The 18,050-nt window shown below is 38.0% G+C and overlaps 2 protein-coding genes across 3 annotated transcripts; both read right to left on the bottom strand.

Annotated features, from left to right (window-relative positions):
• Positions 1-10,783, bottom strand: LOC108682774 (splicing factor U2AF 50 kDa subunit). 2 transcript variants are annotated; one of them, XM_018172011.2, is made up of 10 exons: positions 10,602-10,783; positions 7,096-7,279; positions 6,214-6,365; positions 5,725-5,951; positions 5,303-5,314; positions 4,059-4,230; positions 3,679-3,779; positions 1,655-1,777; positions 1,279-1,458; positions 1-904 (listed from the first exon to the last, which is right to left on the bottom strand). In XM_018172011.2, the coding sequence occupies exons 1-10, from the start codon at positions 10,633-10,635 to the stop codon at positions 629-631; spliced, it is 1,461 nt and encodes a 486-aa protein (XP_018027500.1). In that variant the 5' UTR covers positions 10,636-10,783; the 3' UTR covers positions 1-628. The 2 variants fall into 2 exon arrangements, with proteins under 2 accessions (XP_018027500.1, XP_018027502.1); XM_018172013.2 differs by lacking the exon at positions 5,303-5,314.
• A 3,459-nt stretch (positions 10,784-14,242) lies between these two features.
• LOC108682777 (protein SYS1 homolog) lies at positions 14,243-17,073 on the bottom strand. The gene is made up of 4 exons (XM_018172016.2): positions 16,723-17,073; positions 16,172-16,264; positions 15,924-15,991; positions 14,243-15,622 (listed from the first exon to the last, which is right to left on the bottom strand). The coding sequence occupies exons 1-4, from the start codon at positions 16,789-16,791 to the stop codon at positions 15,379-15,381; spliced, it is 474 nt and encodes a 157-aa protein (XP_018027505.1). The 5' UTR covers positions 16,792-17,073; the 3' UTR covers positions 14,243-15,378.
• Positions 17,074-18,050: the final 977 nt, after the last annotated feature.

Below are 18,050 nucleotides of genomic sequence, written 5' to 3'. Positions count from 1 at the left end.
TTCAGGCTTACACTTTTACTGAAGAGGTTCGTCGCAAATGATGGCAGGTTTGCTAAAATGCCCACCCACATTTATTTTTCACTCCATAACAAGCTGCTAACGATAATTTGCAAGTCTGCACAGGCGTCAGGGTAAGTAAATACTGAGGTCGATTAGTTCCAAGACTGAGAAGAGATATCAGTATACCAAACAAGAAAATTTACTTGGAAAGATTCAGCTAGGACGCAACCTTTTATTCAGTATCGACTGGGACAGACACTGTGCGAGTGATAAAGACACCAGGAAATCAATAGATAAATAAAAAATTCGAAGTAAGTGGTGAACATACGTTATGCATAGAAATCGGAGACTATTCAATTAGTAGGTCTCAATTCAAGTATGGAATTAAATGAGAATCAATTGAACTGAAACAAAGTAGACCAAGCCACTCCAAATTTGCTCAATACTGAATCATTACAACATAGTTTCTGTGAGAGCTGCATCAACAGAGCCAAGATAATGCAATTTAAAATACGTGAATTGAAATGAATTTTATTTACACTACACTTAATTAGACAGGCAAATTACAACGTTGCGTAATATGGAAACATCTGCCTCAGAATCAGATCACATTTAAAACGACGGCAGTTTAAAAGTCCCTCCGGTGGTATCTTTCAGGGTCAAAATAAGACGTTACCACAACTCTGCTAGCAAATTTCCGCCCTGTGAGGTTCTGTTGAGCTTTTTGGCAATCCAGGACACTGTTGAACTCAACAAACACCTTGCCAACACCGGGCACCTCAACACCCTCTACAGGCCGAGGGATTTCAACGGAACGCACGATTCCGTAACGGCTGCATTCCTCACGAATATCGTCCACGATATCCTCATACTCCTCGTCATCCTTCAGCTCCTCAGGTGTTACCTGCAACACACGCCAAGTTAGAAACACGGAATTTAATACCCCGCGCCCAAGTGCGACAGGCATTGTGTCAACATCTGTCGCATTCAAAGGATGTAATTAGGCTTAGAAGGAACAGTTTAAATTCAACATCTCAGAAGAAAAATTATAAAAGCTAACTCACAAAATACTTCTTCAACTAACCAAGTTTGGGAACTTGTAGTCCGTTAAAATGTTGGAATGTACTGTACGACATTATTCCATCAACAGCGCGTTAAATAAGATGTGAATCAACAACACATTTCAAAAAGCTACCAGTCCGGGACCACGGAAATACTGAGATATGCGGCTAATTGTACTACAAATACTTTTATATTGTATAGTCTGAAGCTTCTCACCATGTTCATTAGAGCCAATACTTCAGTTGCAGGCCCAGAGCTGGACTGCAGCTGCAGCCCTGGCACCTGGATCTGCACGGGCACCTGCGCGATGGCGCTTGTGTTCTTGGCCCCGACGATGGCGCGCTGAACGACAAGCTTCTTCTCGCCGAGCTGCATGCCATTCAGGCCTTGGATGGCCTGTCATATATACTCAGAGCTCAATATCAAATGTACACAAGACAGCTGAAACGATGCTCCAAGATACGTGGGGAATATGTTTTCAGATAAAATCATGTAAATTTTGTGGTTCTTCAGAAATAATTATCTCAAATACTACACACGTAAGAGAGTAATTAATTACCGATTTCAAGCTATTAAAAGAAGAAAATCTGACCTGGTCAGTGAGGGAAACGTCGACGTATTCACAGAACGCATAGCCTTTTGACAGTCCCGTAGAAGAGTCCTTTACCAAGTTGAAGGCGCGAAGTTGCCCGAAAGACATCAGCAATTCTTTAACCTGGATGGCGAGATGAAGACCACCAGATTACACATCAAAGAAATAAAATAATGGATCAGATTATATAAAGTATTTTATCAACATTTGACTATTGACTACACTTTGAGAAATGGTCAACACTTCACAGCAACTGAATTGAAATTAACATTCATGAAAACCATAGTGAAAAATCAAAATTTCAGTGCACCATTCAAAAGCATATTTCTTACATTTTTCTTTAGAAATTTGTGGGCTTTTTACATACCCGAGTTCTCTCCCGCATCGGTCGAACGGTCATAGAGCAGTTGAATAATGCAATCAATAACCAGCAACCATGATCACGAATAAAGCCACCAGACTGAAGACTAACATGAAACGTGCGCTTTGTTTCTTCTATTCCGTCCGCTATTTCTAGAAAAACGGACGCTTTTCTTTTCAGTTCAATGACAGTAAACCCGTTATTCTTTTCATCTCTCATTAAGTAACGGGTTGGCAATGGGCAAAAATTTATGTTCAGTAAAGTCTTAAGAAGCAGCCATTAATATAATACGGCCTCCCTCTCGCAAAAAAAATCCTGTTCCCGCCGGACTTATTTACGTTTCTTCAAGAAGCGCGATGACGGATCAACCGTATTTTGCAAAACGACCTAGTCAAAAATGTCTAAGTTTCAATGAGCTCAAGATCACATTTATAGGAATTAATCGCAAATCCGGGTTGGAATCAGATATTTAAGCCGTGAAAATCCATAAGTTCAATAATATTTCACAGAAGATATCTTCTTCCAAGTACCACCACAAGGGTGCGGGATATGGAAAAGAGTACGACCAAAAACAACACAAAGCTAGCCAACACCGCGTGATAACCGCGCCACGGGGGGTCACAACACACCAGTTGAGACCCTCACTGCAAAGACAAGAAGGCCTACAGGACTGAGGGTTGTCCCGAGCAGCTACTACACCCAACACTTGCCTTGATTAAGAAGCACCAATTAAAGGTGGGAGCGCGTAGGCTCTAGCATGGCACACACACAATTGGTGCAGTGCATATTAAGCCATCGACCCCTAGCTACGGAACAAATGGGGGAGAAGAGAAAACCAATTTAGTAACCGTGATAGTTTGACAAGGAGAGCGCTTTTGATAAAGATTCTAAGAATCCGCTGAAAAAGATACCTGCAATAGAAGACAATATGGTGACCGCCAACCACCTGAAAACCTGCGAACGAATGCCTCTGAAGCTCCGCACGCCTGGGAACGCATGATCCTACAGAGGCACACTCAAGGACTTGGCAGGTCTTCTCTCCAGCGTCAAAGTTAGAACTTGGAATATAAAATATACATCGTCCAGATTAAGTTGACAGGGAACAGAATTCCAAGCCGAGTCCTTCAGTGCACCACCACGCAATGCCACACAATACAAAATTTAAGAAGAGCCTTCCTTCACAATCTATGAGCAATCACTGTTTCGAATCAATATAATTGCTTCATGTATGATAAAAAAAAAATCTGTACAGAACCATAGATTAGTTTCCTTCATGGCGATAGCTGTAAGTCAAGTCTTGCCACTTAACTCGAAATGTAAGCTAAATTTGTAGCTAGAGGTTATGTGTCCAACCATAATAAACAAAAATCTTGCGATTGTGATTAATTAAATTCAGATTTATTTTGTAATATTTTTGATATATATTTCTGTCATTCTGCAATTCGTGCAAGTTCAATGACACATCACAGAAAGGCATGTCTTAAAATCCCTAACATAACTTTTCTATCAGACCAAAGTATGCCCGTGAGAAGCAGGCTTCGCCTATCATCTATTCGGTAGCCCAACTGACCAGCACTTGCTTGTGGTATATATACCCTCCTTAGAGTGCCGAAGACCGTCAGTGGAGTGACCTGCTAGAGTGCTGAGCACAGCAACAAATTACCTGATCCTCGTTGAGGTAGTTAGGTAAACCTCCAATGAATATTTTGTTCGGAGAGTCAGGCACCACCGTCGACACGACGCCAGCAATGACTGGCACATTGTCTGCACAGCACCGACATTCGCAGGTAAATCACTCCAGTATACATGTAAAAGCTTGTGTCTCATTGCGAAGTAGCAATTGAAAAAAAATTATAATAACTTAATTAATATTATGATAATAAAGCAAAAATAAATTTCTATACAGATATGAGCTTTTAGTCAGAAATTAGATAACTGGCCGAATATATGATAAAAATAAACACTGTGAATTGTTGCATGCGGTTCTCGAATTTCATGGAACATGGTAAGAAATGCTGCTGTGAAGGGACGAGTATAGAGTACCTGGCATAGAGAGAGTTGGGTGTTCTGCCATTCCTGGCATGGGCTGGTAGTCGTGAGGTCGTCGTATCTTGAGCGACTGTCCCTTGAAATTAATGCCATCAAAAGCGATAGCTTGAGTAGCCTCGTCAATAGATCGAAACTCCAGAAAGGCGAAATTTTTGTCCAGGTTCACCTGCAAGAAGAATATCATAATCTTGATGATAAATGGTTACAGAGTGAGGAAGCACTTAGCACCTGCTTACCAACCATCTCGGTACCAAGTTGTAACCACCACGTGCTTTTTAACCTGCACGTAACTAACACGTTAAGCAGGATATGCATGGGAATCGTGAGATTCCTGCACAGTAAAACTTCATGTAAATAGGGAGGCATGAGCTGTGATGCAGCCTTACTGCCTTTCCTGCCCAAAGAGCCAATTTTCATGAAGCTTTCGTCTTGCCTGCACAGACAAATCGCAAAAACAAAATAGGTATTTTATTGGTCCATACCTGCACAAATAGGCCAGGTTACGTTGGCTTTATGGGAACATTAATTTGATAGCCGCTGATGCTAGTTCTACGGTGCGAGTTAAAGCACTGCTTTGTTGGTGTAGCATTGTAGCAAATGCGGACATTTCTCCAGGAATGACATCGAGTAATTCCTACATTAAAATGCACTGCTACGATTATCGGCCACGTGCTCCGCTTTGTCCAACTCTTATCTTATGCTCCCAATGAAAGAAACTAATTTTAAAATGTTATACATAACTCACCCGGATCTAGAAGTAGAAATAACCGTATGGTAAATTAAGAGAACCATTCTATTTACCAATTTCAAATGAGACCAAATGGTTTTACTTCACATAATTTCAAGCCTCTTCTCTATGTAAACACTGCTATTTTATGAGCGCAGTGCACAAATAATTTGTAGGAATTTTCCTATCACCGTGTCACTACGCGATCATGAACATGTAACCTTAAAATGGACTCAAATTCATTGATTGGATCTACTAGAACCGAACGTTAATAATAAAACTAAAGCCAATATAATGGCAATTCTGAGCCCGTTGGGGCTAAAATTCATAAGTTTCTCCAATTTGAGCCCAAATAGTTGTTGTGAAGCCACAATAAAGAGGCTATGAAGAGCTGAGTAGAGTGGTGTGCAGGTTGCAGAGTAGAAGCAGGGAAGCTACGCGAGTCCTGCACAAGAAACTCGCTAGAGATGGTCTGTGTAGGAGCTACACGACCATCTTCTGATGCTCTTACCATTCCTCCACCCTGGAAAGGCGGAACAGGACTGCCGTCACTCGACATGCTTCATACCATCAAACCTCTAAATTATTATGACCTATTATTTTTTAAGCAACCGTTCAAATAACATAATAATTGTCACTCAACACATTTAAACTAATAACAGAAAAAGGGGTGAGGAAAAATATGCAATTTATAAATTGAGTGGTGCCCTTATGCCCAATTGAGGGAAGCGTAAGATCAAGTGTGGGCTTGGCTAAAGCACAGCCACTTGCTTGTACTGAGTACCTGCCCAGAAGAGGTAGACATTAGTCAAAGGCTTGGGCCAAACTTCTAGGTCAACCTTGCGTCATCAATTTAATTTCAAGTTCTCCCCGTCTCTTTGTGAACTAAAGAGTTAGAAGATTTAGAATATTTCAGTCGAACCTAATACTAACCTGGCAAGCGAGCACAGGGTTGCCAGCAGCCTGAGCTAGTCCAGCAAGATGCATCTGCTGATTGAAAAACTCCATAACTTCTTCTTCGGTGACGCCAAACGGCATGTTGCCCACATACAGCCGCCGCGCTTGCCGCGTGATGGTCGAGCCAACGACAGGCACTGCAGCAGCAGATGCCGCCGAGGCCGTCACTTCAGGCAAGATGTTACTAGGAATCTGACCGGCAGCTGCAGAGAAAAACAGAAGCATTACTCAATAGACTCATTTTAGTCAGTGATAATGATAAATAAAACAAAACTTTATTTCAGGAGAAAAATTCATAACACTAAATGACCGAATTTATTGAGGTGATACCTCTGCATAAGAGTGTAAATAAGATCGCTCCTCACCAATAAGCCCAAATTTGCAAGCACGCACAGCAGCTTTCATCTCTTCTATGAAAGACAAAAACCGAGTTGAAAACAATGAGCAATTCAAGGCGTATCTTACCTTGCATGGCCTTGTACTGTAAGGGAGTTATGTGCTCAAAACCTGGAGGAGGTTTGTCCCAGTAAAGTGATGGCTTCCTCCGCCTACTCTTGCGGGAAGACTCCTGAGCAGACGACTTGGAGCGTGAACGATTACGAGACCGAGATCGGGACCTGCCAAGGAAGACCCTGAGTGCTAAATTTTGCATGAGGAATAAAAACTTTTCCTTATAAACAAGTAATAAACACATAAATTGAAAATATTTTGAAGACTTTTACATTCAAATCTAGATTTCCCAATCACAATATAAATGAACAGTTGAAGTAGGGATAAGGGTGAACTATTTGCAACCTTAGATAACACCCAGCAGTTTTTTTACAATTAACTTTCTAAATGCTTGCAACAAACATCTAATGGGATTATAATTAAATTGTTACAAAATTTAGTGAAGATCCACTCGACACATTAAAATAAATCTTCAATTTCAATATTATATGAGAACAGGTTCACAGGTTAACTACAAAATTCCCACTGTAACCAAAAATACTTCTAAAAAAACAACCTTTACAAAAATAATATATGTAAAAAGTTGATTGTAATCAACAGTTTCCTCAAATCTGGTGGCAAGAACTGACAAAAAAATTGGTGTTCTTTTCTAGGTGCTGAAGGTGAGTCCACAAGATTTCACTAGCATCACCAATCAAACATGCCTATTTGATTATTATGACACTACTTCACCAAAGCAGGCAATCTGTTTTGCATGATGCTGATCATAAACACACTCTAAAATGCTGGAATCTGGAATCAGAGTTCATAAAAAAAATAATAATACATAATAATATTACAACAATGAAAGGTGAATTTCTCCTAGATCATTCATGAAATATCTAGATTGTCAGTTACCTCCTTCTCCTGCGATCTCTGGATCTTGACCGACTCTTTCTCTTGCGGTCCTTGTCCCGATCTCGGTCCTTGTCGCGATCCCTGTCTCTGTCTTTGTCTCGATCCTTATCACGTTCCCTGTCTCTGTCCTTGTCACGGTCCTTGCCATCACGATCCTTTTTGGAATCCATATCTCCACCGCGATCTGAACAATAAGAATAAATATAAGCAGTGTAGATAAATACAAAGAAATGGGCTTGAATAGTATCCTCTGTGAAGTTACATGCAAATAAAATCCATATGATGACGGCCTAACAAATGGACTTGCAAATGAATGAATCAGGAGATTTGCATGCCAGACAGCTAGAGAATGCATGATATTGCTGAGGATGACTAAGGAAATCATTCCAATGTTAAAGCTTCTAGATGTAGCAAGAAATACCCAACAAATGCAATAAAGAGATATACTTTATGTTTACTTTTGGAGTATTAGTAGCAGAAAAAAGCGCTAAAAATGTTTCATCGCCTAGTGTTTCATTCTAGTGTTCCACTCCTTTCAGCAGACTAGCAGAGTGTACTTCAAGGAATGGTGGAATTTAGATTAAAAATTTACCAGCTATAGGTACCATAAAATGGGGTAACTTAGACCACTTTTTTTTATAAATGATGCCATTTTTTTACTAGCTAAATTAAACTTGAATTGAAACATGCAAAATACAGGTCTATACTCTAACTTCACTCACCATAAATTGCTGGCTCCTGCCTCTCATAGTCTTTATGTAATTTCAAAAAAAGTGATGGTCTTTGTTACCCCGTCAGGGCTGATATTAGGTGGTCTAAGTTACCCCATTTTACGGTACCTCAAACCTTTGTCAGGAGCTCAATCTACAAAATCAACTGAGATATAATGGAATATTTTTATTTTACATCTAATTTGGGACCAATCTGGAATATTGGGAAAAATTTTCTAAAAATCACACACAAATTGTAAAAATTAATTCTTAAGAAGACAATTTGCAAAAATTTGCAGTTTTTTCAAATTGTTCTTTGCAAAAAATTAAGTACTATAAAAATGGCTAAAATTGAAAGCAAACACTGGCATTTTTGTGCCACTACCAGGGCCACAGGTGGCTTCTTGTAATAGCCTAGCGCCCAAGCCTCCTGCAGCTTGCACAATTTTCCAGAATGTATGTGATAAATGTGCCTGAGCAGCCTGACAGTGACCCTAATGATCCTGAACATTTATTATGCTTGCATAATCTTATCCAAATCTCTTATCTCAGTGAGTAATCTGAATGAATTTCAAAGTACACAATTTCACAAAGAGTAAGAGAGTCCAAATATAATATAAATAAGGAGTTGCAACTTGGAAGTTTTCAGTAATAAATAGAAAAATTCCAATCTTGTCTGTAAATTAGCAAGCTGAACTAGCAGATAATGGTATAATGCCATATAACAAGAGCCCATCCATGTTTCTCAACATTTTGCATTTCACCCATACAAAAACCTTTATCTAGATTTCGTGATGAGTTAATCCGAGTTGAATGGTACATTAGTACCAGTGTGGAATTTTAGGAAGTGCTTGGGCATTAGGCTCCAGCACTCCAGCAGGCAGACCATGATGCGGGGGAGTGGATGCAATTCGAGGGTGCTAGAGGGACGGTGGGAGCAGTGCTGCCAGCGCTAGGTTTATAAACCTAGCTCTAGGTTTTTTTTTTTTTGCTTCCCGCTGTTTTAAGGTTTCTCATTAACATACTGACTTAATTTATATTTTTTCCAGAATGGTTTTCTAGTTTATTTTTAAAAATATAATCTAGGTTTTTTAAAAAATAGTTGCTGGCACTGGCAGCAGNAGCTATTTATCGACATCACACTACTGCATGCGTTCTCAATCGTTTATATCTCTCCCTATCATGCACGTAGTATGCTAGATATGGTAGACACAAAATTTCAGTAAATTTTAGCATGCTCAAACTGCTAAACAAGTATTGAGAAGTAGCCATTAATTAATTAATATCATTATATTAATCATCTAACAAGATCATTTAAAAATTTAATAGAACAATGAGATTCTCACTTGAAAAAATCATTTTTCAATTTAGTTTTTAAGAGAACTCAATAGTCAAGTTGCATCATTTTCTCATTTAGTTTAAGTGTTGATAATCTTCTACTGTTGAAGAGTGGCACTTTGAAGTGTCATTGCCTCATTGGACTGATTGGAGTATGGCTTTTTCCATTTTTATAATTTGAAATGTGCCTAAGGTAATGTTTAGCTAAATAATTTCTGATAAATTTTAATAATACTACTTGGCTTTTCTTCAAGCATATTTTAATTTTACCAAGTATTTCAATTTCAAATATGTATAAATGATCGTGAACTTGACATGAAGTGCAATACAGCTTGCCATTTTTCCTGATCAATCTGTCATCAACAATTTAAAAGCAAAAACCTCAAAAAGCATTAAATTTATGAAGAAATATGTGCAACTGAGGTCAAAATTATTATTAGTGGAATTTTTTCTGTGCATACCAGTGTCAGTTTAAGGAAGAATGTTGCTTTTATTAATTTATAAATGATCTTGAATATAGGAGTTAATTTGCATTACAGCAATATTAGTTTGTTTATGCTCCAAGATATGTTAGAATTGAAATCTTCATTGCACTGTGCACAGCTGGGCGCTGGCAGCCAAAATGTAATACGGCTGTCAGCGTGGGTCTGTGAGAGGTCATCTGGTTCTCCTCTGTCCTCTCCTCTAATTCAAGTTTGACATTCCCAAAACCCCAAATTACCAAGGTAATTTAAAATGAATATCTAATTGCACCATGATTAGTAGGCAACAACCTGTACAAATACCCAGATCTTGAAGAAACGGTAGTGAAACATTTGTCTTTAGGAGTTTAGGCTTTACCAAGATTGTTTAACATATTGTTCTTGGACTTGGATACTCTAGGCTACCCATTTACTGTGATCCCTGACCAGGCAAATGCATCACAAAATTTTTCAGTGTGCCAAAAGTAGAGTCAAAAATCTACAAATAATGACTTACCTAAAATATAAAGACAAAATTATAAAATCTTACTCTAGCTATTAGTGATATACTGATATGCATTCACAGTTCACACTATGACGTATGAGCGCTGTACAGTGTACCTACTAGTCTACTACTACTAGCAATAGCATTGCGACTGGCAAGGAAATTCAGGTTAATAGTGGCGAAGGAGAAGTTTTTTTGTACTTTTTCAGTCTTAGGCCTATTAACTAATAACTATCAAGTACCTAGGTAGACTATCACTACCGTAGTTAGTATCTACTCACTATCTAGGACATTGGCATTATCATACAATATAAATTGATCAAAATATCGAGTACTAGGTAGATGAGAATAGCAAGTTGAAGAAATAGTTGAAGCGAATAGAAAAAAAATATCTGGTTTGCCACTAGCTATGCGAGGATGGTTGTCACAGATGCCGGTTCAGTATTCGCTTCAAAAACGTCATCACATTGTCACTCCTCGTACAATTCTTACCGCGTTCTCTTTTCTCCTCTTTTTCGTCCCCCATTACGATGTCACTGCTGATATTATTAGAAGACTAGAAGCTGAAATAACCGACGGCAAATAACGATTTTGGCAACAACAAGAACACAAGCGCGCCAACGAACACCGCCGCCATTAGGCTTTACGGCATTACACTGTTGCCAAAGGATGAGGGTATCGATGTATGGTGAACAGAGCAGGCGAAAAAATTCGTTAAAAATGTATTAAAGACCTATACATGCTGAATCAACACAAGTTTTGCATATTATATTGATTTATTTTGACGCCTTAGGCCTCGAATCATATTTGTTTCTTACAGTGAAACATTATTATATTGTTGATGATGTCCATATTTACTTCCAAATGCACAATCTGGGCGTCTCCCGCGGTCTAATTTAATGTTCACTATGTATTTCACGGATAAACAGCTTTGTTTTAAGAATGAATAGCATTGTTGTTAATTAAAATAAAATCGATTTCGATTTTACAGAGTTATGCGTTGACAGGGAATGCAGAAATTATATTAAAAAATCAGTTCGAAAATGTCAGAAGGGGACTTTAATACGCTAAACGTTTTCAAGTATTAGTTTAAGGGCATACCCATGCCATCATTGCCATGTAAATTTTGAAACCGCATCGACACTTCTGTGAACTCGACCATTTCCAAATCACAGTTTATCATCAACATGGCCTGCGCTGTCAGAAGATGTTACTTAGCTAAATTTCCTAATTCAAAAGATAAAACGGATATTCTTTATTAATCGCTTATTGTAAGGAAAATAGATGAAAGGGGCTCAGATAGTATTGTATTTACATCACAACAGTGTATAATGCAAGCAGCGCCTGCAAGAGCTACGTACGTGCTGACGTTTGTTTTTTCGTGCATTTATCCTGATGGAAAACGGGTCTTGGCATATCAGGCCAAGCTTGTACAATACTTGCACACGTTGTCATGCAAGCTACTTTCATTATCTGGTACGCTACAGTTATGATACCCAAGTCATATAACATTATACAACAACCGCCACCATATCACGCAAACGCGGTATTGACTTGAAAATCAACTCAAAAGTTTTAGGAACCTCGTGTCCTCAGACTACGCAACATGCCAAATTCATCCACTTTGTGAGTACTTTTACTCGAGTGTAGAAGTGGAACTGATCGTATGTAATCAATAGCATGTAACGATGCAAGCGATAATGAATATCTTTACTTAGAGTTTATAATAGAGATTGCCTCTACAGAAACTTCCAATGAGCACCAAGTGTCTGTATAAAGCCAGTACACGGTAATGTCCTTCATTATTTTAACAATATTGCGGTTGCGATGCGCAAGCAAACAAGAGCAAATAAACAATGTCGATGTTTGTTCATTGGGCTGCAGTTATTCTTATTCCGATTTTACTTGAAGGGACTGTCTAAAAATTTCAATTTGACATTATATGTCAGACTGAGATTTAAATATGAAATGTCGAGCTTCACGTGCCAGAGAACACTTTTCAGAAGATGAGACGGGAAAAAGATTAGAAAAAAGTTGTTTTAAAAAAATCAGCGAATTTGATTAAAATATAAACTTAATCGAAATGGAACATGTGAGCATTCATGATGAATGACGGCACAGGAATTAATTAGTCTTTTCATTCACAATCTCACCTAGAATTTGTACTGTTCGATTTTGAGACGAGGCATTGTTTTCATTTCGTAATTTCTTATTGACTTTTATAAAAAAATGATGTTTCCTTTGAGAATTTGTGGGTTATTTATTGGCAATGACCGTACGCCATTGATATTGGCGTACAATCAGAAGCAACAAATGCACATTATTTTAAACAATATTAGTTATAATTTAGATAGAAGTTCTGTGTTCGTAGGCAGTACAAACGCTCCGTAAACTGTGGAGTGCACATCACCAGTCGCACGACAAGGCTTTCGCGTAGTACGCAAATGCTATGAGGTCATGAACGTTCATTTACTTATTATTATANTACGTTATTGATCAGTTTAATTATAGGTGAAGAATCTGTCTCTTATACACAAGTCAGCTTGTGTTGATGTGAAAAATATTTTCTCACGGCATCGGAAACCTTTCATGAATTCCTGTTGTTGATTAAAAATCATGTATTTTCAACCATCTCAACTAGTGCGCGCGAACTTTAACTGCAATTCAAAATTTGATTGATGTACTCGTATGTCGTAGTCCTCGCAATGCGCTTTGCAGAAAAGCAAGGCTAAAGACAGGGTGGCCCAGTGGTTAAGGGCAGGGTGGCCCAGTGGTTAAAGTTCAGCTGAGTACCAAAATTGACGCACTAGAGAGGCGCGGGTTCGATCCCAGCTCTGTGCGCCAGTTTCTGGTCAGAATCGGCAAGGAGGCCGGGCGGTTAAGCACAGCAGAATTGTAGCAGTGAGTTGCGAGTTCGAGACCTCAAAATGCTGTGAAAAAGTGTGAATGTTCTGCAATGTTAAGAATCGGCGACAGGCCTACGGCCTAATAAACGCTGAAACCGCTATAATTAAAAAAAAATTAAATGAATTTAATTAGTATGAGCCAATGACAATGTGCTGCTGAGCTGAGCAGCTTCGGACGAGAAGCAGTTTAAAAATTAATGATGTTGTTCCAACAACAAGAAATAGCAATGATTCATGTTAATGAGCAACAGGAGTCATCATTCAAGAGTAGCTACTGCTTCTTATGGCGAGCTCCAACAAAGAGAACATAGACCCAACATCAACATTCAAGCGGAAATATTGAACCATGAAACAGCAGCAGTACACCCCTGCAAAAGATCTTCGGTTCAAAAGTATGCAGTTAGTTCATGAAGTATACCTGAAATTAACCCTATAAAGTAAAACTTGTAGCGTTTTATTTGATTAAAACGCAAAATAAATTAATAAACGTTTAATTAAAGGAATAATAGCGTCGTATTTATAAAAATAGAATTTCCTCACCCTAGCGCGCACTTGTCGCAGGGGACGTGCAGCAATTGTCACGTCGTCCTATAACATTCAAAGCAGAGGTAGCTCATTATAACATTCAAAGCTCAACTGCTACAGCCTGTAAAAAATAAGGTTGTGGAGTTGATGGAGCGGGTGTGTTTGCAGCTGGGCGATGCAAATATTGAGTGGCAGCTTAAGCGAGCATGTATTGTACACTACCAATTGTGTTGAGATATTACCAGGATAACTGGGATATCAACAATACTCGAGTTATCGACGTGCGTGAGTAAAGCAAAAAAAAGCATGTTAGAAGCATCCAAAAATTAAATTAGGCGTTTTGACAATGGAGGCCTAGAGAAAAGGCCTGTCCAGCGACACCACGTCAACCCACACGCCGAGTAACCTGCTATAAATTATACAGAACATTGAAGGGAGAAAATTTAGTTCAGTTTAACCAATAGAATTTATATGGATTTTTGTAGAACAGTAAATGGAGTCTTGAAGCGGCTAAAACTCATGTATTCCAAGCAATGCCATTATAACCTACTAGAATGAAAATAATGATAATAATCAAAACTTACGCTATTAAAGACTATTCAATTTAAGGCTGACTGGAAAAACCGCCATCTCCAAATTTGTTGCATTGTTTCCTCTCTTAATATTCTAATTTGCTCGCTGAAAGGGGTAAACAAACATAAAAAATTATAACATTTCAATAAATACTGTGAACAATATAAAACACAATGACTGCGCATTGACCTAACAGAAACGCATGTAAAAAATACATTGTCTTTACAGAGCTGGATATACGTCATTTAGTCTCGAGCAATGAACTGCTAATTGACAGGATGCAAGCAGTGCAACACATGCAAAGCCATACAAATATATTTCCCTGTTGATGCTTGAATTAACACAGTATACGTCGTCGCAAGATAGAAGGACACCCGGTCTTACAACACATTGTCATAGGATAGAAAATCTATAGATTGTTTAGACTATGAACAAAAATTGGTTTTATTTTCCCAGTACATGTCATTTCTACATTAGTATTTTTGTAGATATTGTCAGCAAGAGTTTGATAAGGATATTTGCACAGGTAAATATATAATTCAACAGAAGCGGATGAAAATTCAAAATAACTTCACACTAACATGGAGAACAGGTACGAAGTTTGATAAGATTTTCTACACTAATATACAACCACATATGCAAAAATTACTTGAATGAAATAATTTCCTACGGTAGTACAATACCGAATAATATGCTAAAATGCCTTACAGAAAAATTAGAGCAATTTAGGATCATACATATAACTCTGTCATTTTCAGGGCAGTGTTCGCAAATGAGCCTAAAATCTATTATTTAGAAACTGACTTTGCAATAACTGAATATAAATTGAGGTCTGTAAAATAAGCATCTAAAATAGAGACCGTCATAAGCAAAACTTCATAATCCCAGCATAATGACATTAAACAAAACATGAAATAAGCAAATAAATAAATAAAATAAAAATTAACCGCAGAAATTTTTAGTGTTGGATGCCTCTCAGAACTTAAATAATTAAGGTAGTGTTCTTTGATTCAATCTGGTAGATTTCACCCTACAAATTGAATACCTTTGAAACAGTAACCATACAGTGAGATACAACTGCGCTCCCTTAAGTGATGCTACTGCACTTGATGGCACATATCTACTTTTTAGATGGATTACACATATCCATTTATTAATGAGCTAAATATAAAAAAAGTAAAAAGCAACGAGCGTGTCCCGAATGCATTCCTAAGCTACACAAATTAAGCAGCTGAGATTCAAGTAGCAGGGGAGTTTCAACGACGTCACAGATCCGTTTTTGGCTGTGTGGGTCTGACTGGAATGGTTGTCATCTCTGTTCTTAGGCAGAGATATTCCCCCAGCACACACATAAGAGTGAGTGTGAGTAGATGCAGCAGATATAGAGAAGGCAAGGCAGGCAGGTGGCCGGCATAGCACCAGCAGATGATCAGATGAACGAAGTGAGCTGTGGCGCTGAAGTCCAGGCATTGTTTCGTTCGCTGAACCACCTTCCAGAGGCCAACAGCACTGATGGCAGAATACATGATGACGGCTCAAATAAGAAGATACTGAATGTTTCAATGTGTCTTGGTACAAACTTTATGAGTAGGAAATAATTCTATCCAGTAGATACATAAATAAGAGAAATTCCTAATAATAGATTTCAAATAAAATGCATTGCTGTATTATCACTACACTATCATATCATAACCAACAGGTAAGCTGAAAAATTATCAGGTAGCAAAACAATGTTAAACCAAAGAAAAAATTCTTCATGCATTAACTAAGCAGTGCAGCTATTGTCAGCCAAAAAAAGTCATAAACAAACCTGGTTATTGAGTTGAGTATGAAGGCAGCCATGACAGCTCGTCCATGACTCTCTCTTATTTGCAGTTCCTGAGGGAATGGAGTTTAGGTTCTTGAAAACAAATTTCAAGTAGATTAGACAAGGCATGGTTAAAAATGGCTGCATATTTTCGGAACAAGTGGATATCTTGAGACATGAGAAAGAAATATTGACTCAAGAGAACAAGGAAACATTTGATCTCATCAAAGAAACAGAGAAACACATAGTACCTGGTATCTGAAAATGCTGTCCAATGTTACATGATGACCAGTGAAGAGATCCAAAAGGGCAATCCAGACTCCAAGACCCACATAATACACAGCCTGTAAAAAAATAAGTACCATCAATAAATCACTTGACACTGTCACCACAACACATGCAATGAAGACATGCAAGGGAAAAAGAAATTATTAAAAAGGTCATCACAATTCACTTTCCTGCTATGTTAAAGATCATTAAAGCTGGGATCAATTCATTTGCTTGAAAATGATGACTATATGGCTAAGAATACAGAAAAATACTTTCAAGTACTTAGAAGCAACATTACAAATAATTGAATATTTCAAAATGCAGAATTTAACTCAAGCCTTTAAAACTTTCATTCAATGCAAACAAGCTAAATTTTTAATGTAAGGTAAATTCAATACAATATTATAACATATTCACGTGAGACATGAAAAAAGTATTCATGACCATAGAACATAAAAGGCAAATAAGAACAGATACCAAAGATTGAATGTTAATTCAAATTGAGTAGAGGAAATTATTAACTAAAACTAACCTGCATTGTGATGATCTGTGCAATTATAAGAGGAGGATCCCAGACTTTGTATCGAAATGAACCTGACATTTTTATCTGTTTGTTATCCAGTCTTGGTGAACTTTTCTGGCAACTTGGCTAGAGGAGCCAGTTTCTGGCAACTCCTCAACCAGTTTCACTTTTCTAATCTTCCTTACTACAAGAATTAGGGGAAATTTATCAAGATATTATTGTAAACTGTTGGTGAGTAGGAAATTTTGAATTATTATACTGATGAAGACATTCTCAACATTACAGGCTTTGGCCCCCTACCAGCTGGCAGGACAGGCTTAGATTTTTGGAAACATTTTTCAGGAAATTAATTAAAAAATGACTTTGGCAGCACTTAAGAGTAATTATTTATATTTTGGAAAAAGAAACAATAAATTAGCAATATATGTGGCAATATTTGACAGATTCCAGCATTGGTTAGGATTTGGAGACTTTATGCAAAAAATGTAGGCACGGGTCAAAGAAAATAGGATCTGGGGCACTATTACGGCAGTTCATGTTACTATTTACTACAGTAAAAATTATTAAAATATGACTTATAACATTACAAACACATTGACAAAGTAACTAAAGATAAAGTATTTATAAACAATTTGTTCTAAAACATTTATCTTTATTAACCACTTGGCCACGCAAATGCATGAAAGAAAATTCTTTTCGAAGTTCTGTAGAAAATTGTATTCGAGGGGATACATTGTTGTTCCCGTATCTATCTGGGTGCGTGGCTGTAATAAAGACATTTCATTGAATAAATACGCCTGAAAACGTGCAACAAATTATTGATTATTGTATTGTCATCGGGAGCTGAGCTTCCCTAAAAGTTTCAGAGCGCTAGCAAGCGGGAAAGTTGGTGAAATATTGATTGCAAGATTTTATCATCACGGACAGACGGACACGAAAGCGAGCTAAGAAAAACGTGCTAATGAACTTGAGGGAGAGGCTAAAAAATTATCTGCTTTGCCACTATGCTTAACATCGCAGAATCTTCACAGCTTGATGTGGTCTAGAGACTAGAACACACAACTCACTGCTCCCAAGTCCCATTCTGTTGTACTTGACTGCCTGACTAAAGGCTTCCTGAGTCCTTGCAAATTCTGACCAAAAAATGGAGTCTGGCGCACAGTGCTGGCACTGCTGGGATCAAACCCACGCCTCTCTTCTCCAATCTTGATACTCTGATCTTTATCAATCGGGCCACCCGCCACCCTGCCCAGTGGTTAAAGACTTAAAAAGCACTTTAAGTTTTAACCACATAACCACTAAATGCATCTTCTTTTATATTAGAGAAATGAATGACA

The sequence above is a fragment of the Hyalella azteca genome, unplaced genomic scaffold (genome assembly GCF_000764305.2).
Source record: "Hyalella azteca isolate HAZT.00-mixed unplaced genomic scaffold, Hazt_2.0.2 contig15315, whole genome shotgun sequence".
Classification (NCBI taxonomy): Eukaryota; Metazoa; Arthropoda; class Malacostraca; order Amphipoda; family Hyalellidae; genus Hyalella; species Hyalella azteca.
The sequence above is the reverse complement of the archived record's forward strand: the minus strand, read 5'-3'. Positions and strand labels throughout refer to the sequence as shown.

Coding starts and splice junctions, on each gene's coding strand:
- LOC108682777 (XM_018172016.2), bottom strand. CDS start 16,791: ATGTCAGGTTCATTTCGATACAAAGTCTGGGATCCTCCTCTTATAATT. Junction 15,992..16,171: donor ACAGCATTTTCAGATACCAG/GTACTATGTGTT, acceptor CCATTCCCTCAG/GAACTGCAAATAAGAGAGAG. Junction 15,623..15,923: donor ATACTCAACTCAATAACCAG/GTTTGTTTATGA, acceptor TTCTGCCATCAG/TGCTGTTGGCCTCTGGAAGG.
- LOC108682774 (XM_018172011.2), bottom strand. CDS start 10,635: ATGGGGGACGAAAAAGAGGAGAAAAGAGAACGCG. Junction 3,780..4,058: donor CCCAACTCTCTCTATGCCAG/GTACTCTATACT, acceptor GGTGCTGTGCAG/ACAATGTGCCAGTCATTGCT. Junction 1,459..1,654: donor ACGTTTCCCTCACTGACCAG/GTCAGATTTTCT, acceptor TATATATGACAG/GCCATCCAAGGCCTGAATGG.